The 27,411-nt window shown below is 40.6% G+C and overlaps 1 protein-coding gene across 1 annotated transcript in view; it reads right to left on the minus strand.

Annotated features, from left to right (window-relative positions):
* Positions 1-387: 387 nt before the first annotated feature.
* Positions 388-27,411, minus strand: part of GCC2 (GRIP and coiled-coil domain containing 2) — a 60,841-nt gene continuing 33,817 nt past the window's right edge. The window contains exons 13-23 of the mRNA XM_007537336.3: positions 26,522-26,684; positions 24,172-24,272; positions 24,007-24,084; positions 22,406-22,543; positions 21,068-21,189; positions 19,349-19,525; positions 15,357-15,574; positions 11,009-11,203; positions 9,228-9,367; positions 6,091-6,292; positions 388-2,048 (exon numbers count right to left, since the gene is read on the minus strand). Of these exons, the coding sequence (XP_007537398.3) occupies positions 1,978-2,048; positions 6,091-6,292; positions 9,228-9,367; positions 11,009-11,203; positions 15,357-15,574; positions 19,349-19,525; positions 21,068-21,189; positions 22,406-22,543; positions 24,007-24,084; positions 24,172-24,272; positions 26,522-26,684 (1,605 nt within the window). The 3' untranslated portion in view covers positions 388-1,977. The remainder of the gene's footprint in view (positions 2,049-6,090; positions 6,293-9,227; positions 9,368-11,008; positions 11,204-15,356; positions 15,575-19,348; positions 19,526-21,067; positions 21,190-22,405; positions 22,544-24,006; positions 24,085-24,171; positions 24,273-26,521; positions 26,685-27,411) is intronic.

Here is a 27,411-nt window from a genome sequence, read left to right on the forward strand (position 1 = left end):
CAAAGATCCAGGTTCAAGCCCCTGGTCTGTACCTGCAGGAGGCAAGTCTCACAAGTGGTGGAGGAGGGCTGCAGGTGTCTCTTTATCTCCCCCTCCTCTCAATTAGTCTCTATCCAAAAATAAATGAATAAATAAAATAATAAATCTTTATTAGAGAAAAGAGAGAGAGAGAGAATAAACTAGGGCATCACTCTGGCCCATATGATGTTGGGGACTAAAATCAAGACCTCAGGCTTCAAAGTCCAAAACTATCCAGTATGCAAATTCCTGGGCCACCTGATACTCCAGGTTCCATTGTCTGAAGAGAGTAGTAAAGGCATTTGCAATTCAAAATTTTAACTTAACTCTAAAGAAACTGTCTAATAGAAAAGAGCAGGCACAAGAATATAGTATGCAGTTAGACATTTAATAGAAACATTAAGCATTACATTTCCTTGCATAGCAAAAGCCATGAAAGAAAAGCTGTTTGTAATCAAAGTAATTTTCTGTCATGCAAAAATGTATTTTTGTTATTACATTCATAAGTAGAGACAGAATCTCCAAACAGGTTTACACAGATTTGAAAAAGGCCTAGAGGTAAAGAGAAAGTGAAGTTTATTTCAGTACTATTATAGTTACACCGTATGCTGCTGGCATACTCATTCACAGTTTATAAAGTAAACAAAAACCTAAACTTTGAAAAATCTGCTCTGACAGAGATGCATTTTTCAATCATACATTCACTAGTTAGGTCTGTTCTAAAACAGGAGGGAAGACAGAAATAGGAGATATTTTTTAAAAGAACAAACTCGACATGTCAGCAGCAAATTTTGGTGAAGTTAAACTGAAGACTGATGTGGGATAAGTGAAAGTACAAAGTCAATTCACTGGCTGAGGGTGAAAATTAAGAGTACATACTGGAAGGCTTACAAGAACTTCATAGAGTGCACTGTGCAGTGATTTTTCTCACAAATAAATAGTAAAAATAGAATTCTTGAATTTATGATTTAGAGAATGCAATTTTGAGTACGTCAGTAAAATATAGTTAGAGGCATCAAAGGCAAGTGATATCACTAGAGTCATTCATAAGAAACGTGAAAATATAACATGAACTTCTCAGCTGTCTTTCTAAAATCCTTTCTGATGGAAAATTCATGGTGCAAAGATATTGCAGAAATATGGAAGCACCAATTTCATATTTACATACAATGTTAAGTAATACAGTCTTTGTTCTGCTGAATGTTTACTTGGTGAGCATTCTCAAAACTCATGCCTTAGAAGAAGCATTTGGCCCATAACAAGAGACTGGGAAGAAGATGCTATGTATCTCCCAGGTCATGTGGTCCCATCATTTCATACAGGCACTGTCTCAACATCGGGGTTTCTGACAATAGAGCTTTGAGTTATCAGTGTTTCAACTTGAGCCTTATCATTACCTGCAGCATCTTCATTTACTTTGTAGTCCCTTAAAAAAGTCACCTTGACCAATAAAGCATTTTTCCTTCATATTCTAACAAAACTTCTCGAACAAATTATCAATGTAACTGACAGCCTATTTACAAGTCTCATGATGCAGTGAATTGTTTGTGACATTATTTTCGAGGCCTAAGTTCCAGCAGATATGGTACCAACATTTTGTTTAGCTTCAAGATTCACAGTACTGGCCAGAGACAGGTGGGTCCTGAGGCTCCAGAGGAGGGAGTGATATCATTCTTGGGGGTCTTCACTGGGCGACGTGCATATGGCATCAGACTGAAAAGGCTGTGGGTGGACTGGCATCGACACTTCATGTGGGTTGTTGTACTCTTACTTCAAGGGTCAGATTTTTAAATATATCTGACATATGCATGTAAAAATATATGTAGGTATGAATATAATATATATACATATACACACAAACACTTTGACACACACACAAAAAAGTGACAGCAATAGATATGAGCCATTTTTTGCCAAGTGGATTTGATTTGGTTAATAAATGACGTCCTTTCCATCAACTTAACGGAGTCCAGACCAACTATGCAGGTAGGATGCCCATCCGGAGGAACGAGAAACATTTTCTTCCTCACCTTTGGGGAGTTAAAAAGCAAAGTATATTAATCTTACTACAACCTGTTTTGATGCTATGAATCTGTCTGTCTTAGAACCTTCAGTATTTGCTGTGTGTCATTTTTTTCTCTGTTAGACAAAATAAAGTTCTTTGAGAATACGCCTATTACTACCCCCCTTCCCCAACCTCTTGGTCTTCACAGCTCTGGGACAATGTTTTTAGAGACTTAGATAAATAGAGAGTAGGAAAAATCTCATGGCACCAAAGATAACTCCAATGTAGTAAAGCGCATCATGCCAAGTGCAAGGACTGGTGCAAGGATCCCAGTTCGAGCCCCCGGCTCCCTACTTGCAGGGGGGGGGGTGCTTCACAAGTAGTGAAGCAGGTCTGCAGGTGTCTTTCTTTCCCCCTCTGTCTACCCCTCTTCTCTGTTTCTCTCTGTCCTACCCAATAACAGCAGCAGCAGCAGCAACAACAACAGCAATACCACCACCACCACCACCACCACCACCACCACCACCACCAATGGAAAAAGGATGACTTCCAGGAGCAGGGGATTTGTAGTGTAGGCACAGAGCCCAGTGATAACCCTGGAGGAGAGAGAGAGAGAGAAGGAGAAGAAGGAGGAGGAGGAGGAGGAGGAGACAGGTGGGAGGAGGAGGGGGAGGGGGAAGAGAAGGAAGGGGAGAAGGGGGAGGAGGATGACGACAATGACAACTATCCACACAGCTCAGTGGCTAATGACTGATTTCAGGTCTTCAAGGCTTCATGACTGATGACCTGAGTTACTTGTCACACAAGGTCTCTATTAGGTAGTTGCTTTACCAATGTGTGTAAATGGAAAAGGCAGAGGGAGTCTTACTAGCAAGACAGCCAGAACCTTCTATAACCTGAGCATGGAAGTGGCCCTCTATTACCTTTGCCTTATTCAACTGGTTATAAATAAGCCACCATACTCACTTCCTGGCCATGTAAGGGAAAGGATGACATAAAGGTGTGACTCCCTGGAGGGGATAGGGGCTTTCCTGTCTTTCACAATCTGTCTTGGAGCTCTAAAAAAGTGGGGGAAGTGATTAATATATGTATTTTTTTCATGGAAAACTGTTAGTCACATTATTTTCAAAGCCTAAATTCCACCTGGAATGGTACCAGAATTAAGTTTAACTTCCAAATTCATAGTAACATCCAGAACCAGGCGAGTTCTGAGGTTCCAGAAAAGCAAGTTATGTCATCCTTGGGGGTTTTATTGGGTGGCAAAGAAATGGACAGTGAAAAACATCCTGATTAAAAAAAAAAAAACTCTTATGGTGGGAATGCCATATATATTAAATTAAAATCTCTATTAAATATATTAAATTAAAAAATGTGTGAGAGAGAACTCAAGTGAATAGAGTGTGACACCATCATTCTATGAGCAGTGTCAGGGAGCCCTGCACAAAAGGCATATGCTTTACTGCTGATTTACCTCCTGATGCCAAGAAGTCATCGCCTTCTTTTAAGTGATTTTAGAGAATAAATTTATTCCTCTATTTTGTTGAAGATTTTTATTATTTGGGAGAGTTTCACATGAGTGAGAGGAAAAAGGGGAGGAGAAATGCCAGAGTACCAGTCTGATACATGTGGCACTGGGGATTGAACCAGGAACCTCATGCCAGGCTGATGCTCTACCAGTTATCTCCCTGGCTTTCAGAAGAGATAATCTACATAATCACTTTGCTATGTCCCTGGCCCAGGAAGTGATATTCTTGGAGAACAGGTAATTGGGCAGTGACTGCTTTGTTCTATCAGAGGAGGAAGTGGCACTGTTCCCAAGGGAGAGCCAGGTAAGCAGACGTTCCCTGAAGTTATACGGAGTGACTGTATGCTCACCTGGAACTAACAGTACATGGAGTATTAATCCTGAAGCAACAGAAATTCAGCTGTGTTCAAATACCTGGCAGGACAATATTTCTCCTTCTTAGGTAGAGACCAGACAGGAGTCATGCTAAGACAAGGCATGCTCTGAACAACAATACTCTTCTGATAAGGTTCTTCTGCAGTCGAGTAGGTAAACAAGTGTGCTCTCTTCCTGCCTGTCTGGAGCTAACCAAAGTGCTTGCGATACTTCTCCTGCTTTCCATTGAGTTGCTGCTCTTCTTCCTCCTCATTTGATTCTAAACAATATTAGGTCATGGCATGCATTGCAGACCAAGTAACAATATATAAGTGTAAATTATAACCTATTTGGTAAGTAATAAAGATATCAAGAACAATTTCTCACATCAACTTGCAGAAAAGAAGGTAGTCAAACTGTTAAGACTTTGTGAAGGCTATGATGGTTATTTGTTTTTTTGAGGTAGGACAGGGTATGTGGATGTTGTATGGAAGACTTCCCCTGTAATCTTATAAGCCATTATTAAATCACTAAAAGAAAAACAAACAAACAACTTACAGGCCTGGGTAGATAGCATAACAGTTATGCAGAGGACTTCCTCATCTGATACTGAGGTCCCAGTTTCAATCCCAGACATCACTATAAACTAGAGCTGAGCAGTGCTCAGGTAAATAAATCAATACTTAAATCAATAAAACTTAAAAAACTAGTTTTTGCTTAGCAGCAAAGTTAAGGTTCTAATTTTGCCTAGAATCAGAGTTCTACCTTCCTATGAAAAGGCAATACCAGAACAAGTTAAATACTACCTTGAAATGCCAAAGCTAGACTATCAGGACTTCTTTCTATAGGGCCCCAAACCAGATATTCAGACAAGTTAAGAGTAAAGGAAAATCAGGGGCAAGACAGACAGTTCACTGTGTAGGGAGTTTCTGCACTGCATGGGAGGTGCCATGGCAAAGGAGGAAAGCCCCGTGTGGTAGTATTTCTCCCTCCCTCCTCTATCTGAATGAAAATCAGGTCAAATCAAAACAAAACCACAAATGGCCAGAGCACTGAAATTGTGTATGTGCAAGACCCAAGAGGGAAAAAGAAAAACACTGCATGTGTTCTCATATGGAACAAACACATATCTAAAGTCAAATGCAAGGGTGGGGGGGTGTCCAGTGGACTTTGGTAAACAGATATTGTTGCTTTAGAACAAAAGAGAAAAAGAGATAAAAGAGGAAAAATGGCTGCTAGGAGCAGTGGATTTATTGTGCAGGCACAAGCTCCAACAATAATCCTGGTGACAATATGGAAAGAAGGCAGAGAAGAGGAGGGGAGCTGATGTGTGTTGTTGATACACTTTTGAAGTGAGAAATTCTAACACTAAAACATTTATAGTTTACCCCAAGAAATAAAATTATCATAAAATACAAAAAGCAAATTCAAAATAAATTATTCAGTAATCAAAAAAGATGTTTCTGAGGGGGGGCATGCAGTGGCACATGTTACATGTAGAGCACATGTTACAGGGCACAAAGATCTGGGTTCAAGCCCCTCATCCCCCACCTGTAGGGGGAAAACTTCATGAGAGGTGAAGCAGTGATGCAGGTCTCTCTCCTTCTCTACCTCACCCTTCTCTCTCTCTACCTCTCTCTTTCCCTCCCTCCCCCTCTCTCTTTCACCAGAGCACTGATCAGCTCTGGTATTATGGTGGTGCAAGGGTTTGGAGCCTCAGGCTTGACAGTCTGTTTGCATCACCATTATGCTGTCTACCCCCGCCCTTCACCATTCTCTATCTATCCAATAAATTAAGTAAGATTTAAAAGTTTTCAAATCTAGTTACAGGTTACACATCTGATAAAACTGATCTACATACAATTTATATATTTACTTATTTATTTGAGAAACACAGAGGGAGAGGGATGAAAAGAGAGAAAAGAAAAGGGGGGGTGAAAGATCATAGCACTGAAACTTCCTTCAATGTGGTGGGGACCAGGCTCAAACCCGGGTCTTACACATGGCAAAGTAGTACACTATTCACAGGACTATTTCCCTAGCTCTCCATCTTAAATCTAAAAGTTTTAATTTTGCGGCACAGTGCTAAGATGTTAAGAATACAGAGCCACAGTCTCAACCCCAAGGCCAACATTTAACATTATGAACCAGAAGTGTAACTGCTTCAGTGTGACTTTGCTTCACCCACCTTGAGCAACTGCACCAAGTTTTCCTTTTTCTTCAGGGCTGAGCTGCAGCATTGTGCATATAACTGGGAGCAGCCGCTCTCTTTCACTCCCTGGCTTCAGGAAAATAAACTGCAGCAAGACATTCTTCAAGTATTCCAGGTTAGCTACCGATTTCTCTCGTTCTTGATTTCTTTCTAATCTTCTTATTTCACTTTTGAGAAGCTGGTGGTACAAACATGAATTAAAAATGGGTTTTCCGAGCCTCTGTTAAACATGCAAGATAAAACATGTTTTTCTTCTCTCTTTTTAAAAAAAATATTTATTCCCTTTTGTTGTTTTATTGTTGTAGTTATTATTGTTGTTATTGATGTCGTTGTCATTGGATAGGACAGAGAGAAATGGAGAGAGGAGGGGAAGACAGAGATGGGGAGAGAAAAATAGACACCTGCAGACCTGCTTCACCGCCTGTGAAGCGACTCCCATGCAGGTGGGGAGCCGGGGGCTTGAACCGGGATCCTTATGCTGGTCCTTGTGCTTTGCACCACCTGTGCTTAACCCGCTGCGCTACCGCACAACTCCCAATGTTTTTCTTCTCTTTTACCCCTGAAGTGTCCCCAAAGATGACAAAAAAGAGGAGAAATTGAAAGAGGAGCAAAACAGATGTAAATCGGTAGGAGAAAAATACAGATGAGAAGTGTCAAGATGGGAAGCAAGTGGAGTGGAAGTGACCCAGCCCAGCACCTGACCAAGCACCAATAAACAGTGAGAATGTCTTCCACAGAAACCACAAGAAGCTCATGCCTCAGGAGCACTGGGCATCATGCACACTGGGGCAGGAAACAGAGGCCTGACTGCTGTCTCATCTTCCTAAATTGGCTTCATGACACACCTCATTGTCTACAGAAGCCTGGCTAGTGGGCCTAGGGTCGGAGCGAGTGGACATGTTGTTTGTGATGAGAGTGAGCAAGGGGATAGAGTTTGTGAGCAGGAGCAGACAGGAACACCAATTGCTCCTAGCTTGTTTCACGCCTGGAAACCCGACACTTTAGGTGTCTATGATCAAGTAGAAAGTCTGCTTATATGGCAATCAGCACTTAAACGAGATGAAGCTGGGTTTTATTTATTTATTTAAAATATTTATTTTATTTATTTGTTCCCTTTTGTTGCCCTTGTTGTTTTATTGTTGTAGTTATTATTGTTGTTGTTGTTGTTGGATAGGACAGAGAGAAATGGAGAGAGGAGGGGAAGACAGAGAGGAGGAGAGACAGATAGACACCTGCAGACCTGCTTCACCGCCTGTGAAGCAACTCCCCTGCAGGTGGGGAGCCGGGGTTCGAACTAGGATCCTTATGCCGGTCCTTGTGCTTTGCGCCACCTGCGCTTAACCCGCTGCGCTACAGCCCGACTCCCGAAGCTGGGTTTTATAATAGAATAGTTAGCAAGACAATTTAAAACATTACCAGAAAAATAGAACAAAGGATGTTACAGAATTTTCTTTAAGGCTGATTGCATTTATTACACGAGAGACATTTCACATGAAGAGAGAGAAAAAGAGAGAGGTAAGAGTGAGCACCACACTAGCACATGCTGCTGAGGATGGAACCAGGAACTTCAGACCTCAAGCATGGAAATCCAACACTCTACCTGTGGGAGCACCCCCACCCCCCAACCCCCGGTCTCATGAAAGGCTTTCAGTTCAGATTTCTAGATTGAAACAACAAAGTTGTTGTATTTTATCATTTTAAGTTAGTCCCTAAAAAGTCCTTTTATTTAAGATTTACTTACTTATTCATGAGTTAGAGAGGGAGAAAGAGTCTATAAAGTGTCACTTTATAGACTGACTGATACCCATTTGTTTTATTTAAGGAATTCAGAACAACTGACTTGCTCATATCTAATTTCATCTTTTTTTTTTTTAAACCAGAGCACTGCTCAGCTCTGGCTCATAGTGGTGCAGGGGATTGAACCTGGGACTCTGGAACTTCAGGCCTGATAGTTCCTTTGCATAACCATTATGCTATTTACTCCTGCCTTTCTCTAATTTCTAAATCCATCACAGATTCTTAGAAAAAAAGTAGAAATTGAAACAGTCTTTACATAACATGAAAAGGCAATTAATAATTCTTTATTTCAGGAATCAAGATGTCATGGATGCATCTGTGTGCCAATTTTAAAATTTAAAAGAGTTCGTGGTCTGGGAGGTAGCACAGTAGATAAAACCTTCGACTGCTGAGCATGAGGTCCTGAGTTCAATCCCCAGCAGCACATGTACCAGAATGATATCTGGTTCTTTCTCTCTCCTCCTATCGTCTTCATGAATAAATAAATATTTTAAAAAAAAACAAACAAAGAGTTCAAGTTTGAATGTGTGTGTGAGTGTGGAGGGTCAAAAATACAACTGAATTGGGAGGCACACAGTAGTACAGAGTATATATCTTAGCATTTTTGAGGACTTGGGTTCAAGCCTCCAAGCCCCACCAGTGGGGGTTAAGCTCCACAAGCAGTGGAATAATGCTGCAGGTGTTTCTCTTTCTCTCTGTCTCTATCAGAAACAAAACAAAACAAAACAAAAACCACAAAGGCTGTTGTGAGTGGTGGAATTATCTTGCAGAAGCCAAGCCCCAGTTTCCTGGAAAAGTCCTGCTGCATAGGAGTGGAGTGGGTTGGGATGTGGGGAGACAGTGTGGGTGCGCGCGCGCGCGCACACACACACACACACACACCAAACAAACAAAAAAGTGAATTGGAGTGGCCGAGGAGGTAGCACATTGGTTATAGTTTTGGACTCTAAAATATGAGGTTCTGAGTTCAACTCCTGGCACTGCTTATGCTTTATTGACACTCTGGTTTTATTTCATTAGAAAATAAATTTTAAGAGCCCTCTGTAAGCAAACACTGAGTATAGGCTGAGGTGAAGGCTTATCTGGTAGCGTGTACAGGCTAGAGGCATGAGGCTCTGTGGAAGCACCACGGATGATGTAGCAGAGTTGTGCTGAGGCACTTCCCCCTCTCTCCTATACCTCTACACCCCCAGTTCATCCAAGGAAATCAGCTCAGTAGGTTGCTCTGTGGTGTAGAGCATACATGAAGCACTGCCTTCACTTGATGGCACTGTATTGAGGTGAGTATTTTCCTGGTTGCACTTTCTCAGCCTTACCTTAATTTGTTCCATAAGGACAGCATTGGTCGCTTCTGTTTCCCGAAGAAGGCCGTTTAAATGATCAGCGCTTTTTGTGGTGGAACTGAGCTTCTGAACCAGTTCTTCCTTGGTAAATTCAGCATGCCATAAAGGAGGTTCTGCAAGATGTTGTTCTGATGATTAGTTGTCAAAATCTGTTATTACAGACCAACATTCTACACAGTATCCTGTGGTATTAAGCAAGTCCACTCTGCCTTTCTTCAGCATGTGTCAAATTAACGGTTACACATTGAATGTAACACAAAACAGATTCTGTTGTAGAGCATTAATCTAACTGAATATACCATGTGTCCAATTCTGAATTTTGTTAGGCATGCTAGACTGTTTTATTAGTTTCACTGTTCATCTTCTTGACTTATGAATGTCTCAAGAAGTGTTATTTTACTTTTCAGCAAGAACATTAACTGATCACTTATCAAGGACTCTCAGAAGCATTTTTATGTGACATGGGTTAGGTATCTTTCAGCTTTTATGAATGAAGAAACATGCTCAATGCCAAAACAAAACAAACAAAACAAAACAAGACAAAAAAAACAATTTTGGCAATCACCACAAAGCTGAGGCTGTTTCTGGAGTCTGTGGCCACTTGACTGAGATGCCCTCATCTGATCATTACCTGCCTGAAGAGACTAGGGCTGCAGATTCTCTCCCACCTTATAAATGATGCCCAGGGATACAGAAATCCTTTACTTCTGATGCTGAAAGTTCAGAAACATGGCATAGAGTGATCCCCCTGAACGAGAACATTCAACTAAAACTTTTAGTTTCTTAGATATGTGACAGGATAGTTTATCCAGATTTCTTTTTTTTTTTTTTCTTTTTCCTCCTCCAGGGTTATTGCTGGGCTCGGTGCCTGCACCATGATTCCACCGCTCCTGGAGGCCATTTTTTTTCCCCCTTTTGTTGCCCTTGTTGTAGCTTCGTTGTGGTTATTATTATTGCCCTTGTTGACGCAATTCGTTGTTGGATAGGACAGAGAGAAATGGAGAGAGGAGGGGGGAAGACAGAGAAGGGGAGAGAAAGATAGACACCTGCAGACCTGCTTCACCACCTGTGAAGCGACTCCCCTGCAGGTGGGGAGCCGGGGGCTCCAACCGGGATCCTTATGCCGGTCCCTGCGCTTTGCGCCACATGCGCTTAACCCACTGCGCCACCGCCCGACCCCCTATCCAGATTTCTAATGCCATTACAGGACTTGCAGCCATCTATTTCAAGCACACGTTTAGGGCATTTTTTTTTCTTTTTGTTTTTCTGCCTCTAGGGTTATAGCTGGGGCTCAGCACCTGCCATTACAGATCTACTGCTCTTGGAAGCCATTTTTTCTGTTTTGTTGCTTTTGCTGTTGTTATTGGATAGGACAAAGAGAAATTGAGAGAGGAGGGGAAGACAGAGAGTGAGAAAGACAGACCACCTGTAGACCTGCTTTACTGCCTATGAAGTGATCCCCCTGCAGGTAGGGAGCCAGGGGCTCGAACTGAGATCCTTATGCCAGTCCTTGTGTTTTGTACCATGTGTGCTTAACCCACTGCCCTACTACCCCACCCCCTAGGACATTTTATTAAGAGAGAGAGAGAGAATTTGTTTTATCCTTCAGGATAAAGGAAAGTTTTCCATCTGAAAAGGGGTGGAATGTTGAAAGACATTTTCTTGTAGTTACAAAGTAATTGTCATCTAGAGTACAATTAATTAGACAAGACAGTGGAATTCAACACTACCACCATTTAGGTGGAAGAACGTACCCAGTTTAGTTTCAGCAGAATTAAGCAGCTGCTCCAGTGATGGGATGTGAGTGCTGGAGGAAGACACCGACTCAGTGTCAGTGGTCTCCATTCCTTCACCTTCCTCCCGGGTTGTGGTGTGCACATCCAGAAGGGGAAGGTCAGTGTTTCTCCTTTCCCTCAGAGTCTTCAAAGGCTGATGGGAAGAAACTGGGCCTATTCAATTTTTTTTAAAAGGATAAGTGTTAGAGTATTCAAAACTGGTGGTTTAGCGATAATAGATAAGGACAGTAAAATTAAATTAGAAATTAGATTAAAATGGTTCTTGAGATATAAGCTATGTGGTAGAAATTTGACTATTACAAGACAAGTAAATGGTGTAGAAAGATTGCTCCTGTGACCAGGGAAGTGCCTTAGTGGGCTTGCATGTCTGAGAAAAAAAAAGGGTGTTGGGGCCCAGGTGGTAGCACATCTGATAGAGTGCACATTACCATGCTAAGGACCCATTTCAAGTTCCTACCCCCACCTGTGTGTGTGTGGGGAGCTTCAGTGCAGCAGTATTGCAGGTCTCTAGCTCTTTCTCTTGCTTCTCCTTCTCTGTACTTCACTCTCTCTATATCAGATAAAAAAAAATTTTTTAATATGGCCACTAAGAACAATGGAGCTGTGTACCAAGCCCCAGTGATATCCTTGGTGGGAGGGAATCTGTGGGAAAAAACAATCTAAAATAGCCCTAAAACTCTAGCTGTTGATCTTTTACAATTTAGTTCATTTCAGCAGAAGCTTACTACATGTAAGCTAGGTAAGCCAAACTATTAGATCCACAACATTCATGACACAGAAGGGCTACATAAAAACTGACAGAAGCTCTTTTTAAGACTAGAGTGCAGTTATTTGTAGCTATAGGTATTTTAGATGCTGTATATATTCTAACTCAGTACACTTGCTGATGTCTGCTCAGCCAACTGTCTTGTCTATCACTGCTCTTAGAACCACTGATTCCCACTACCGACTGCTCTCATCTTCAGTATCCAGGTGAGAAGAGTCTAGAAACTGGGTCATTCCTGGGCAAGGCTTTCTTGTTTGCTGGTAATGAATACTTGGGGGATGAAAAGTTTAGAAGAATATTAAACACATACTTAATCAAAAAGAAAAGGAAAAAAAAATCCCCTAATGCTCAGAAGTTAAACAGCTTCTCACAAAGTCTCATAGTTTAGCTGGGGCATAATTTTAATTTCAACACATTTTCTTTTATTTTTCTTTTATGGTGGTGTGGGGAACTGAACTTGGGACTTCAGAGATCCCAAGTTGGGCTATGAGATCTGTTTGCATAACCACTGAACTATCTTTCCCGCCAGATTTTTATTCTGAATTGAGGTAATATTGTATTTTTTAAAAATCATTTTTTTTTCTTTATTGGGGGATTAGTGGTTCTCAGGTAGCAGTGCTTTATAGCACTGTCAGCTGCAGGTGTTCAGTATCACATCATGACAAATACATGTGCTTTACCACATAAACCACCTCCCAACAGACTGCTTCAAACTCTTATACACTCCCACTATTCTCCTAATCACTCTACCATCAGGGTCTAAGCTAATCCAGATTTTTTATTTATTGTATTTATAGATTTCAATTATTATCCATTCCAAGAATCCCCCCCCCCCCATCCTTTGGTTACTTCTGTAGAAGAATTTTCTTGGTTTTCTAACATTTTTCTAGACAGATATCCTATATATGCCAAATTTTCATGAAGTGGCTTTCCACCCTGACTAGTGACTCACAGCTACCCACACTGTCCATGACAAATAGTATAAAGTATAAAGTTGACACTTAAAAATTTTTTTTTAAATTATATTTATTTATTGGATAGAGACAGCCAGAAATCGAGATGATGGGGGAGATAAAGAGGGGGAGAGTCAGAGAGACACCTGGGGACCGGGGGCTCAAACCCAGGTCCTTGCACATTGTAACGTGTGCTCAACCAGGTGCACCACCACTCAGCCCCATAAAGTTGATAATTAATACTAAAATGAAGCCATTACTTTTGCTGACATGTAACCTTTCCTTCCAGGAAGTAGAATGGACTGGGTGTGCTTGAATTAAAAAATTCCAGCTAATTAGAAATTTAAAATTTATTGGCAAGGTCAACCCTGCAAATTTAGTGAGACTCCAGTGTTCCTATGTCTCTTACTCTCCATTATATTTTTTATTAATGGGTTTTCCAGAGCACATTTCAATAACTTCTTTTTGTGATTTAATATTGCTTTACAAAATTATAAGATAATGGGGTATAATTCCTTACTGTTGCCATCACCAGAGTTCTGTGTCCCCATCCCCTCCATTGGAAACTGCAGTAGTTCTCCCAAGGTCACAGATATGGGTTGATTATTATTTCTATAAATATCTATATATATATTTGTCAAATTTTTTATGTGGTTCATCTTATCTTTTTTTTTTTTAACCAATGCATTGATTAGCTCTTGTTGGTATGCTTTAAAAACCCCTTCTGTTTCATTTGGTTTAATCCCCCCTGCATTTTATTTACATAACACTGTATTCTATTTACATAACCTCTGTTAACAAGCACCACCTTCCCTCCAGGTGGTTTAGTGGTAGAATTCTCACCTGCTCCGCCCCCTCTCCTTGTCAAACCCTGATTTTCACCAGTCACTTTTCTCTCCACCCTCTCTGCGTCGCATCCTGTTCCCACCCTACTGGGCTAGTATATTTATAAAGACAAGATTGTTTGTAGTTAAGTTAGTTTATTTTTAGCTTAGCTTGGTATAGATTGCGCTGCGTCCTGTGTGAATAAAGAGATACTGCCTACAGCTCAACCATGAGTCCCTGGTCGTCTGTTACCCGCCAGCCCGGCGAAAACAACAAACTCTGGCTTATAGTGGTGCAGGGGATTGAACCTGGGACTTTGGAACCTTTGGCATGAAAGTCTCTTTGCATAACCGTTATGCTATCTATCCTTTCTGTTTCTCTTCTTAAGTCACACCTGCATCTGTTACTACTTTTTTTTTTTCTTTCTTTTTTTCCTCCAGGGTTATTGCTGGGCTCGGTGCCTGCACCATGAATCCACCGCTCCTGGAGGCCATTTTCCCCCCTTTTTGTTGCCCTAGTTGGTGCAGCCTCGTTGCGGTTATTATTATTGCCTTTGTTGACGTTGCTTTGTTGTTGGATAGGACAGAGAGAAATGGAGAGAGGAGGGGAAGACAGAGAGAGAGGGGAGAGAAAGACAGACACCTGCAGACCTGCTTCACCGCCCGTGAAGCAACTCCCCTGCAGGTGGGGAGCCGGGGGCTTGAACCGGGATCCTTACGCCGGTCCCTGCGCTTTGCGCCACGTGCGCTTAACCCACTGTGCCACCGCCCGACTCCCTCTGTTACTACTTGTATCCTTCCCTTTTTCCTCTTCTCTTTCTGGTGGCTCATGGAATTGGAGTTCAGAGCCCTCTAGCCATCTCCTCCCTGCCATTTCTTCCCTTCTGGGAGTTTGGATCAAAATTCTTTTGGGGTTGTAGAAGGTGGGAATTCTGGCTTCAGCAACTGCTTCTCCTCGGGATATACTCTTTATTATTTTCAATTCCAAACGCATCCATTTGATGACTAACAGTGAATGGAGATGTCATGAATACTGAAATTAGGGTACAAGTCATGAGACAAGACATGTGCTTGAGTCACAGAAACCGAAATAGTCTATTACATGGAGGGTAACAAACATGAAAACCAGCATTCCAAGTGGCTGATGTAATTGAATTAAGAATAACCTGGCAGTCAGGAGGTGGCTCATTAGTAAAGTGCACATTACCATTCAAAAAAAGCCCAGGATAAAGAGCCTGGTCACCATGTAGCAACACCTGTAGGGGCAAAATGTTATGAGTAGTGAAGCAGTGCTGTTCTGTCTCTCCTCTGCCACTCTCTTGCTAGCTGCTCCTCACTTCTACAAAAAAGAAAATCAATTGGCTGCTGTGAGTGGTAGAGTGGTGGTACAGGCACCAGCCCCAGTGAGATAGTCCAAGTGGCAAAAGAAAAAAAAAAAAAGCGTCTTGTCAGTAAGCAAATTTAAAATTGATCAATCACAGAACTGATGTCAGCTGTCTCTGAGCAAACTGTCTATGAATTTGAAGTGAAAGGGGTAGGGGCAGATAGCATAATGCTTATGCAAAGAGACTGTCATGCTTGAGGCTCTAAAGTCCCAGGTTCAAACTCCCACACCACCAAAAGCCAGAGCTGAGCAGTGCTCTGGTAAATAAATAAATACAAAAAAAAAAAAAAAAAAAAAAAAAAAAATTGCCGTGCAAGTGTTGAAGTGACATAAATACACAAGAACATAGCAGCTAGTGTTTTCATGCATACATACATACTTCGTGTAGTTGGTTCACTCTTAAGCTGAAAAAGTTGAGCTTCCACCCTGGAGAGTTGCTGTTGCAAAGTCTCCATCGTCTTCCTGTGCTCTTCCTGCAAATGTCGCACTTGATCTCGGAAGCTATTGCGAAGGACCTCGTTCTGGGACTTCAGCTGACTCACAATTTGTTCATGTTCAGACTTCATTGTCATATTCTCTGATTGTACTGAGCACAACCTGAAGGGTGAGAGGAATTTACTTTACATGAACTCTTTTTGTCTTTTTTAAAAACAGTTTTATTAAAAAACAAAACAAAACAGTTTTATTTATTCATGTGCCTGCAGGATTCTGCTGCCTCTCAAAGACTCCTTTGTCTTCTCCCTTAAGGGAGAAGCTCATACAGCTTCCTCTGCTGCTCTCATGTGGTGATGGGAGCATGGCATGTGAGTTCTATTGGGTGGGCTATCTCCTGGTCTCAATTTCTGAGAGAGACGGGGGAAGGGCAGGAGGGAGGAAAAGAGAAAGAAATCTTGAGGGAAGAAGCAGATTATCACTGGCAAATGGGATACAGGGGATCAAGCTCAGGACCTTGGTGTCCAATACTTTATTTACTATGCCACCTCTTGAATCATGCCATTTTAATAATATATATATATATATATTTTTTTTTGCTACCTCCTAGATCACTCCATTTTAGTAGAAAGAAAATATTTGTATTAAAAATAGAGTAAGAGAGTGGTCCAGGAGTTGTTGCAGTGGAAAAAAGCATCGGACTCTTAAGCATGAGGTTCCGAGTTCAATCCCTGGCAGTACATGTACCAGAATGATGTCTAATCCTTTCTCTCTCTCTCTCTCCTAAAATCTTAAAAAAAAAAAGAAAGAAAGAAAGAAAGAAGAGAGAAAGGAAGAGAAAGAGAGAGACAGAGACCCCAAATGCCAAAGCTTCCTTCAATACTGAAGGGGCCAGGCTCAGACTGGGGTTGTGCATAGCACAACAACCAAGCGAGCTATTTCACCAATGAAAAAATATTTATTTTTATGAGAAAGACTGGAGTACCACTTAGCTCTGGCTTATAGTGGTGCCAAGAATTGAATCTAGAATTTCTGGGTCCTCAGCAAGCAAAACCTGGTGCTCTAACCCCTTGTGCTATTCTCCTGGTTTATATGAGGCTTTTTAACCTTAGATGCTGAATAAGCCTTTGTTAAATATGTTCTTAGAATAATTCACCCCTAGACAGCTACTCAATATAAGAACAAACTCCTTTCTTATGTGTGTAGTGGCATGAGTAGAGAGATGACCCTGGCCATTATCTAGTACAAATCATTTTCTGTGTTACATACTAAGGATTAAGAACTTTGGTTGAGAATACGTAATGATGTGAAGATCTTCCTTCAGAGTTTACAGAAAACAAGACTACAATGCATAAGAGTTTAAACTAGCCCATTTCTTCAGGTTGTCTTATGCAAACACAGGAGTAATAGGTCTATTCTTTACTACACTGAAAACATGATAAAGGGCTCTTCTGATTCATAATGAAAACAGTTAAGCAAAATACCCATTTTTGAGCTGGCAAGCATAAAATTCTGAATTTAGTTCACTACAGTTGTTGTCAAATCATGGTTCGTGTGAGTATCACTGGGATATATATATATTACTTCTCATATAGATCCACTGAATCAGAATTTTCAAATAGGGTTCCAGGGTTGCCCAGGAGGCAGTACAGTGGATAAAGTATTGGACTAGAGATAAAGCATGAGGTCCCGACTTTGATTCCCATGTATAAAAAGTGACAGTGATACTCTGATCCTCCAACCCCACCCCTTTCTCTCATTAATAAATGAGCAATAAATAAGCGAATAGATGGTCCCAGGAACTGCCAACTTTTAGCAGTTTCTCATGCGATTTTAATATTTAAAAAAATGTTTATTTATTCCCTTTTTGTTGCCCTTGTTTTTTCTTTTTTAAAAAATATTTATTTACTTATTCCTTTCTGTTGACCTTCTTTTATTGTTGTAGTTATTATTACTGTCGTCATTGTTGGATAGGACAGAGAGAAATGGAGAGAGGAGGGGAAGACAGAAAGGGGAAGAGAAAGACAGACACGTGCAGATGTGCTTCACTGCCTGTGAAGGGACTCCTCTGCAGGTGGGGAGCTGGGGGCTTGAACTGGGGTCCTTCAGCCAGTTCTTGCGCTTTGCGCCACATGCGCTTAACCCGCTGCACTACCGCCCAACTCCCAGTTGCCTTTGTTTTTTTGTATTGTTGTAGTTATTATTGTTGTTATAGACAGTTATTGTTGTTGTAGTATAGGACAGAGAGAAATGGAGAGAGGAGGGGAAGACAGAGAGGAGAGAAAGACAGACACCTGCAGACCTGCTTCACCGCGATTTAAATATTTTTAAAATGTTACTTTTTTCTGTATTTTTTGCCACCAGGGTTGCTGGGGCTTAGTGACTACACAACTCCATTGCTCCCAGTTGCCATTTCCTTCCCTTTTCTTTTATCTTGACAGAAGATAAGACACTGGGGGAAATATAGGGAGAAAGTGAGATGGAGAGACATAGCAGCACTGATGTACTACACTCATGAAGCTCCCCACCTTATAGGCGCTTCTATTTGGTAGTCTGGGGTTTGAATCCAGGTCATCATGCTTGGTAGTGTGTGTGCTGTACTGATGAGCCACTTTGTAGGTCCTAAATTTTGCTCTTTTAAAGACGTACTGCAGGGAGTCTGGCAGTAAAGCAGCAGGTTAAACACATGTGGCACGAAGAGCAAGGACCAGCTAAGGATACCTGTTCGAGCCCCCGGCTCCCCACCTGCAGGGGAGTCGCTTCACAGGTGGTGAAGCAGGTCTGCAGGTGTCTATCTTTTTCTTCCCCTCTGTCTTCCCCTCCTCTCTCCATTTTTCTGTCCTATCGAACAACGACGACATCAGTAACAACAACAAAAAACAAGGGCAACAAAAGGGAAAAAAAATAAAAAAAAAAACAAAGGCTCATTGCAACTTGGGAGGTAGCAGATTGGATGGATGAAATGTTAAGACTCTCAAGCAAGAGGTCCTAAGTTCAATCCCCGGCATTGTATGTGCCAGAGTGATGCTTTCTCCATCCTGTTTCTTTCTTTCATTCTTTCATTGACAAATAGATACATCAGCACAGCACCCTGATATAGGAAGTGCTGGAGACTCAGTCAGGACTGAGATTTGCAAAGCTTGTGCTCTACCCACTAAGTTACCTCCCCAGCCACTAATGCTGTTTTCATGTAGTCAACCTCACATTAGCCAGTGTTTGGACTAGTTTGGGAACCAATATTTTTACTAGTGTTTTCTTGTATTTGACTTTGGTAAAACAATACATTTTCTTTTTAAGAAAAATATCCATAAGAGAAAGAAAAATGCTTGTATTTGACACCTGAATCTAAAATAATTTGTCTGTTTGTTTTTGTTTTATAACCAAAGCACTGTTCAGCCCTGCCTTATGGTGGTGCGACAGACTGAACCTGGGTCTTTGAAGCCTTGAGCATGAGAGTCTCTTTGCATACTAATTATGCTATCTCTACGAAGACATGCTTTTTTTTTTTTTTACCACCAGTTATTACTCCCAATGGCCAAGATCTTCCCTTTCCTTCCTTCCTTCAATAGGACAGACAGAAATTGAAAAAGAAGAGGGAGAGAAAAAGAGACATCTGCTGATCTGCTTCCCTACTATGGGGGTGGGGTGGGGGTTTGTGCTCTGCCAGGTATGACAATGCTTAGCCCCCCCAGAATAAAAAAGTTTAAGCATTTAAATAAGTCAAAGGATAGACAGAATACTAGGGCAGCAGAGTGAATTAATTATTCCTAAAAAAAAGCCATAAAAACAAAAGTATAAGAATTAAAGGGGAGCTTAAAGGTAGAAAAAGTAAAGCTGCAAAATCTCCCACTTTATCTATTTCTAATTTTCAAATTGTATTTATTCCAAGGAGTAAAACATTAAGAACGTCGACAAAGAAATGCTGCTGTTGGTCCTTACTTTTCTCGGAGCTCCGCCTCCTTGGACACAGTTTCCTGCAGCATCTTGTTGTGTCTGTCCAGTAGAGTATCATGTTCTGACTGTAGAGTCTGAAGTTCAGATACATTGATCTGTAAGGTATTTTGGGTGTCTTGTAGTTTGATCTTTAGTTGGTCAATCAGCGTTTCCAGGTGTTCTCTAAAATAGAAGTAAGCAGTGACTTTCTTTTTTGAATGAGGTGATTTTGTGGTTTCAAATGCATTTAATTTAGTCATTTAGCAAATTGTTTATGTCATTCACTTGATGTTACTTACTATGGAGGCTCCTAATACATATAATCACTACAAGAATCTAGAGGCTAGGATTCAATATAACAGACTTTAGGTCTTAGGCACTAAAGATTTATGTAACAGTCTGAATTTATAAGTTCCCTCTTCAAGTAGAACAGAACAGTATATTGCCTCAAAATAGCTTACAATGTCTTTAAAAAAAAATTAAAAATTCTTTTTTAAATTATCTTTATTTATTGGCTAGAGACAGCCAGAAATCAAGATGGTAGGAGAGATAGAGAGGAAGAGAGAAAGAGAGACACCTGCAGCACTGCTGCAACACTTGCTAAGCTTTCCCCCTGCAGGTCCTTGGGCACTTGTGCACTCAACCATGTGCACCACCACCCGGCCCCCAGTACGATGTCTTTAGGGGGACAAACTCACACAGTTCTAAATTAAACATTAGGAGAATAGTACATTGGATCAAATTATAGTAAAAAGTTCCAGGGGGAAAACAGTGTAAGTTCATTAATTTTGCCAAAACTAGTACAAGACACTATTTAAAGAAAATAATAATAATAATGCTAGAGAGAGGAGAGAGGAGGAGAAGGGAGAGGTGAAGGTAAGAGAGGAGAGGGAAGATGGGGCTCCAATGTCATCCTGGCATATGCAATGCTGGGGACTGAACTCAGGACCTCATATGGATATGTAAAACAAATGTTTTTTGCCCAAGGCTCTGAACTCCCAGGTTCAATCCCCAACATTACCATAAACCAGAACTGAGCAGCACTGATAAAAAAAAAAAAAAAAAAAAAGCCTTCCCCATTCTTCTCAGATTTAAAAACTTACATTTTTTTAAAAAAAGATTTTATTATTTATTAATGAGGGAAGAAAGAGAACCAGATCATTACTCTGCTACATGCAATGCAAAGGACTGAACTATGACCTCATGCTTAGAAGTCTAGTGATTCACCCACTGTGCCACTTCCTGAGTCACTTGAAAACCTTCCTAGGCAACTGGTGTTTAAGTCTAATCGATGGGGAACAAGCCCACAAAGAAGCATTTTTCTTCTTCTAAACTTTCAAATTGAAAAGTTAGTCATACCATAACTTTTAGGTCTGGTTTTTATTATCTAGCTTTCATCTGAAAGGCTGCTCATTTCTAACAATTTGTTTTGAGTTTGCAACCCTGTGCTTTGCACTAATAGTTCCCTGCTGGTATCTGGAGACACAATAAATCTAAGACTCTTCTCTCTGGTAATTACACAAAAAAATTTCATGTTGAAAGAAAAGCAGAATTTTAACTTACTAGGTGAAGCAGCGGCCCTGGATCAAAGTCCTAAAAAAGATTCTGCATGGGAGTGAGAGAGCCCAAAGCAGCACTCTTATGTGTGGCACAGTGACTGAGCCCAGGGTTTGTGTGTTCAAGGTATATGCTTTCCCGCTGAGTCTCCTCCCCAGCAGACTTTACCTTTCTTGTTTAGCTCCCTCTGTTTCAGCCTGAGACACAGATTTATGTTTCTGTTGTTTTAGAACATTATGAACTCGGATTTTGTAGCTCTCAAATTCAGAGGTTACAGCAGCTTGTTCTGCCTATAACATTTGAGAGAGAGAGAAAAAAATTCCATTTTAATATTCTCCCATTTTCTGTCATAGATGAATGAATTAAGATGAAGACTTAGCTTTGAAAAGGTGTGGTGGTGGTGGGGGGGGGAGGGAGATGACATTTTTAGCTCCATGGATAAGTTTTGCTAAAAGTTTTTTGCTTGGCCTTTCAGTATTTCAAGTCATATGAATTACATACTTTTGTTAACAGGAGAGATATTTCTGTCACACTTTCCTTGCACATTAATTTACGAGCCATAAACTGTACAACAACACTATCCACTTTTGGAACATTAGAAAGAATCTCGTGCCACTTCCTCTTTTTACAAATATAAGAATAATTCAAAAGAAAACAAGTTACTTGAATTTCAGTTTCCAAAAGTGTGGGGAAAGTTAAATTATTCACTTTCCACATTCCCCCAAGAGATCTGTCCACTTGCCTGCCTGACACTTCTGTGAAGACTGCTAAGAGCTGTATCTGTCTCTGACAAAACCATTACACTGCTTTGTATAATGAAGATACAGACACCCATAGTTATTCTACCAGAACGTCGTTTTATAATCATTCAGCCGTCAGGAAGAACTATAACACTTTCTGAGTAAATTTTTTTTTTTTTTCCTCCAGGGTTATTGCTGGGCTCGGTGCCTGCACCGTGAATCCACCGCTCCTGGAGGCCATTTTCCCCCCTTTTTGTTGCCCTAGTTGTTGCAGCCTCGTTGCGGTTATTATTATTGCCATTGTTGACGTTGCTTTGTTGTTGGATAGGACAGAGAGAAATGGAGGAGGGGAAGACAGAGAGAGAGGGGAGAGAAAGACAGACACCTGCAGACCTGCTTCACCGCCCGTGAAGCGACTCCCCTGCAGGTGGGGAGCCGGGGGCTTGAACCGGGATCCTTACGCCGGTCCCTGCGCTTTGCGCCACGTGCGCTTAACCTACTGCGCCACTGCCCGACTCCCAGTAAATTTTTTTTAAAGTAACTTTCTTATAGGAATCACACAGTTGAAATATAAACAAGATATTATCTGTCTTTTTTTTTTTTTTGACAGGATTGGGAAGGAATCTGGGTTCAAGGGTAGATGAACAGAACTGGGTATTCATCTAGTAAGTGTTTTTAAACAATAGGAAACAGTAAAAAGTGAAACATAAGTCCTCAAGTAAGCTGCCTGCTCTGTGCTGACAGCAGCTGTGTGTGGAGAACGCACCTTGGCAGCACGGCACTCCTCCTGAAGGGCCGTCACTTTTTGTTGGTATGCACCCAGTGTGCGCTGGTGCTGGTCTGCAGAGGCTTTGAGGTGCTCGTGAGCCTTGTGCTTCTCAGCTGTTATTTCAGCCAGCTGAATCTGGGGGGCAACATTTCTCAGTTAAATTCTACTAAAGACACTTAAGACATAAGCTTGAAGTTTGGGACAAGATTATGCATATGAATATGTTGGATATAATTAAACAATTTTTAATCTATTATTAAAGAGTAAAGGTCATATGTGAACATTTTCCCCATAAATTAATTTAGCTTTTTAAAATTCCAGAATACATGATAATTCTGCAATACCAAACAGAAAAACAGACATTAGAAACATGGAAACAATGGCTACACCTTTATCTATGCACACACACATACATATACAACGTAAGTACATAGGACTGTTTTCTAGATTCTTGAGGCTGCACTATCATTTTCTCCCCCCCCCCTGCCTTTTAAGATAGAGGCAGAATAGCAGAGACAGAGTGACAGGGAACACAGCACCAAAGCTCCCTTCCATGTATTGGGGGTTTGCCTCCAACTTGGACTGTAAACATGGCAATGCAGCACACAACCCAAGTAAATGATTTCACTGGCCCTGCACTATTATTTTCAAATTTTATAAGCATGATTGGAAAATGGGCTCAACTGGGAAGGTCTTAGCTTCTCATGCTGGCGGTTCCCAGTTCAACTCTCAGGACTGGCTTCTTTCTTTTTCTCTCCCGCCTCATGTGAAACACTCTTATCAATAAAAATAAATCTTTCCTTTTTTATTTTTAAGACAGTCCATAGGCACGTCTGAGGTTATGCTTATTTTATGTTGCTCTGTTTTATGGCATTTTAGATTTTCTTTTTTGTAGAGACAGGTTGCGAGGGAAGGTGAAGATAGGGAGAGAGACAGAGAAACATTTGCAGCCCTCCTGAACAGCTTGTGAAGCCTCTCTGCAGGCAGGGAGGGGAGCAGGGGCTTGAACCTGGGTCCTTGTGCACTGTAACATGTGCACTCAACCAGGTGTACCACCATCCAGCCCCTAGATTTTCTTTTTCTTAATATTTATTAATTTATTTATTCCCTTTTGTTGCCCTTGTTGTTTTATTGTTATAGTTATTATTGTTGTTGTCATTGTTGGATAAGACAGAGAGAAATGGAGAGACGAGGAGAAGAGAAAGACAGACACCTACAGACCTACTTCACCACCTGTGAAGCAACTCCCCTGCAGGTGGGGAGCTGGGGGCTTGAACTGGGATCCTTATGCCAGTCCTTGCACCTTGCGCCACATGCACTTAACCCGCTGTGCTAGCGCACAATTCCCTCCTAGATTTTCTAATACATGCAAAGTGTCTAGTTTGAGCCAAATGGTTCATCACTTACATGACATACTAGACTAATTGCTTCCACTTCTTTAAAAGGTTAGAATGTATATTTAGGGAGTCAATAAATACATACATCCACATATAATTGATGCACAAAAATAACTGTATAAAATATCTTTTTAAGTTGCCTAACTGGAACTTCTACATGGAAAATCATGTTTAAATCTTAAAAAGTAAAAGGAATCTTACTTTATAGACTTCTACTTGCTGCTGGCTTGCCTCCAGTTCACCCTTTAAGGACGCTTGAAGTATCAGGTGATCTGTTTCCTACAAAATACTATCTTGGTTAACTGAGAAGATAACTTATTCATAAATACACTCTCAATAAGTACTGAAATATGAAAATGAACATACTGCTTGCTTTGAGTCTGCCAGTTCTTTTTTGGTTTTCACAAGCAACTGCTTAATCTTGGTATTTGTTTCTTCATATTGTTGCACTGAAGACTGTAGTGAACCTAGTGTAAGAAATAATTTCAGCTGGGTGGTGGCACAACTGGTTGAGTGCACATGTTACAATGTGCAAGGATCCAGGTTCAAGCCCTTGGTCCCCATCTGCAGGGGGAAAGCTTCACAAACGGTGAAGCAGGGCTGCAGATGTCTGTCTCTCTCCCTCTCTATAACCGCTTCCCCTCTCAATTTCTGGCTGTTTCTATCCAATAATAAATAAACAAATAAAGAAAATAAAAATTAAGAAAAAAAATAATTTCAGAAGAGTTGAAGTGACTTTTGAGAGAATTTAATTTTTCTTTGTACCAATGTATCTTTAAAATAAATGTATTAATAGCTTACTATGGATTACTGCAAACATATATGATAGTGGTGAGAAAGTAGAACAAATCCTTTTTATTATACTGCTTTTTTTTTTTTTTTGCCTCCAGGGTTATCACTCGGTGCCAGCACTACAAATCCACTGCTCCTGGAGGTTATTTTTCCCATTTTGTTGCCCTTGTTGTGGTTGTTATTGTTGTTATAGCTGTTGTTATTGTTGATAAGACAGAGAAATCGAGAGAGGAGGGGAAGACAGAGAGGAGGAGAGAAAGATAAGACACCTGCAGACCTGCTTCACTGCTTGCGAAGCGACCTCTCTTCAGGTGGGGAGCTGGGGGCTGAACCCAGATCCTTACACGGGTCCTTGTACTTTGTGCCCTGTGCGCTTAACCCGCTGCGCTACCACCCAGCTCCCTATTGTACTGCTTTTATAAAAACCAGTAGTGACTAGTATTTTGCTACGTGTGAAGCCCAAGGCTGGAGTTCTATCACTCCATGGGTAGGGTTCCGTAGATGCATAGATGATACCAAGGTCACTCCATAAATGGTAAAGTTGTGCTATGGTGCCTCTTACTATCTCTCCTCTCTCTCCATTTCTCTTTCTAAAATAAAGAATGAAAGTAGGAAGAAAAATTGCATCACTGCTCAGGAAAGCTCCCCCCCTCCTGCAGGTGGGGGCCTGGGGACTGAACCCAGGTCCTTGCACATGTTAACTTGTACCCTCAACTGGGTGGGTGTGCCATTGCCTGGCAGCCTATAAAAAGTACAACTTACTTATGCCCTTTATGATAAATCTATGCTTCAATTAGCAACTTTTTAGCTTTTCTTAGATAGCAAGTTTCTCTTTTGGCTAACTGACAAAAAAACAGAGTTTGGGTGCAGCGTAGAATTCTACCCTGCAATGTTATTATCTTGTAGACCACTATTAGATCACTAATAAAAAAATGAAAACAAAGCCAGAGGGATTAAATCACTAAGAATGATTCTAAATCCATATGAGGTGGGTTACAGGTCTCTCTATACAAAACAAAATCTGACAGCTGAAAAGAAAAAAAAACCCACAGTTATGGTGAAGTGTAACTGAGAGTTACACTATAGGTGAAGTGTAACTCTCAGTACTTGGCTGAACAATACTTAGACTCACCAAAGACAGCTCAGACTTAAGTGTCATCAACTGATATGGCACAGCTGACATCAGAGCACTCCAGTAAACAATGCAGTCTAACTTAGTGTTTTCAAGTGCATACAAACCCTCATCAAAACATATCATGCTCACTCCATACAACAAATCAATAAATTTAAAGGAACTCAGAGTATGTTCTCTAACTAAAGAATTTAAGTTAGACATGATTAACTGAAAGATGCCTGAAAATCCCTTTCACTATTTACAAAACAAACAACCCACTTTCAAATTACCTATGTATTAAAGAAGATTTTCAAAGGAAATGAAAAAGTAGTTTGAGTTTCAAGTCAAAATACAGCAAGTGCAGTGCTGCAGTGCATGCCTCTCTCTGAAATACACAGAATGAAAAAGGTGGCTGAGGATCAGCAAAACTGCACATACGAAGCCTTGCTGACACACACACACAAAAAAGAAAAATGGATGAAATGAACTATGATAATTTTACAAAGAATTCATTATTATGCACATTATATTTTGCCACCAATCAGCAAATTGTGGACAAAGACCACTTTATATCTTTACATTATTCTCACAGTAGAAACTTCCAAAGGTGATTGACTAAATACATTAAGTAGCAACCTGGATTATAAACATCCAAATGACCAACTGTTTTACAACCCTCTGGTTCTTAACAAGATTTTTTTTTTTTTAGCATTATATGAGATGCCCGTTTGGCAGTCAGAAACTTAATGCTGCCCTCCTATTTGCAGTGATTAAATTACTATAGGTTGAAGGGAATTCTGTTTTACTCACTCATTTCTTCTTGCAAAGTTTCTTGTTTTTGTTTCTGAATTATTATTTCTTGCTCTAGATCTTCTATCTTGCTGTCCTTATTAGTTAACTTTTGGTTTAAATCTTTCATCAGACGCTCATAGTCAGCTATCTCCATATTCATCAACGTAGTCTGTTGGGCATCCTGTACATAATAAACAGGAGATTCACAGAATTCTAGGTCAGCCAACTCCCTTTGTAAAGAACTAAAATGATGTCACAGAAATAGTGTTCTTTTTAATTTTTTTGTTATTTTTATTTATTTATTATTGGATAGATAGCCAGAAATTGAGAGGAAGGGGGAGACAGGGAGAGAGACACCTACAGCCCTGCTTCACTGCTTGTGAAGTTTTCCCCCTGCCGGTGGGGACCAGGGGCTTGAGCCTGGGTCCCTGTGCACTATAATGTGAGCATTTAACTTGGTGTGCCACCACCTGGACCCTGTGTCCTTTTTATTGTTATTAATTTATTTATAAAATACAAAATATCGACAAGACCACAGGATAAGAGAAGTATAATTTCCACCACCAGAGTTTTGTATCCCATTCTCTCCCTTGAAAGCTTTCCTATTCTTTATCCCTCTGGGAGCATGACCCAGGGTCATTATGGGGTGCAGAAGGTGGGAGGTCTGGCTTCTGTAATTGCTTCTCCACTGATGGGTATTTTCTTCACAATACATAAACTTTATACATTAGTAAAGTAGAAATTGGATATTTTCTAGTGCATGATTTCATAAAATAGTTTAATCCACTGTTTCCACTTTTATTGTATTTCACTGTAATTTAGTTTTAATTTTTAAAATTTTATATATATTTTAAAATCTTTATTTATTTATTGGATAGACACAGCCAGAAATTAAGAGAGAAGGGGGT

The sequence above is a fragment of the Erinaceus europaeus genome, chromosome 3 (genome assembly GCF_950295315.1).
Source record: "Erinaceus europaeus chromosome 3, mEriEur2.1, whole genome shotgun sequence".
In the NCBI taxonomy this organism is placed as follows: Eukaryota; Metazoa; Chordata; class Mammalia; order Eulipotyphla; family Erinaceidae; genus Erinaceus; species Erinaceus europaeus.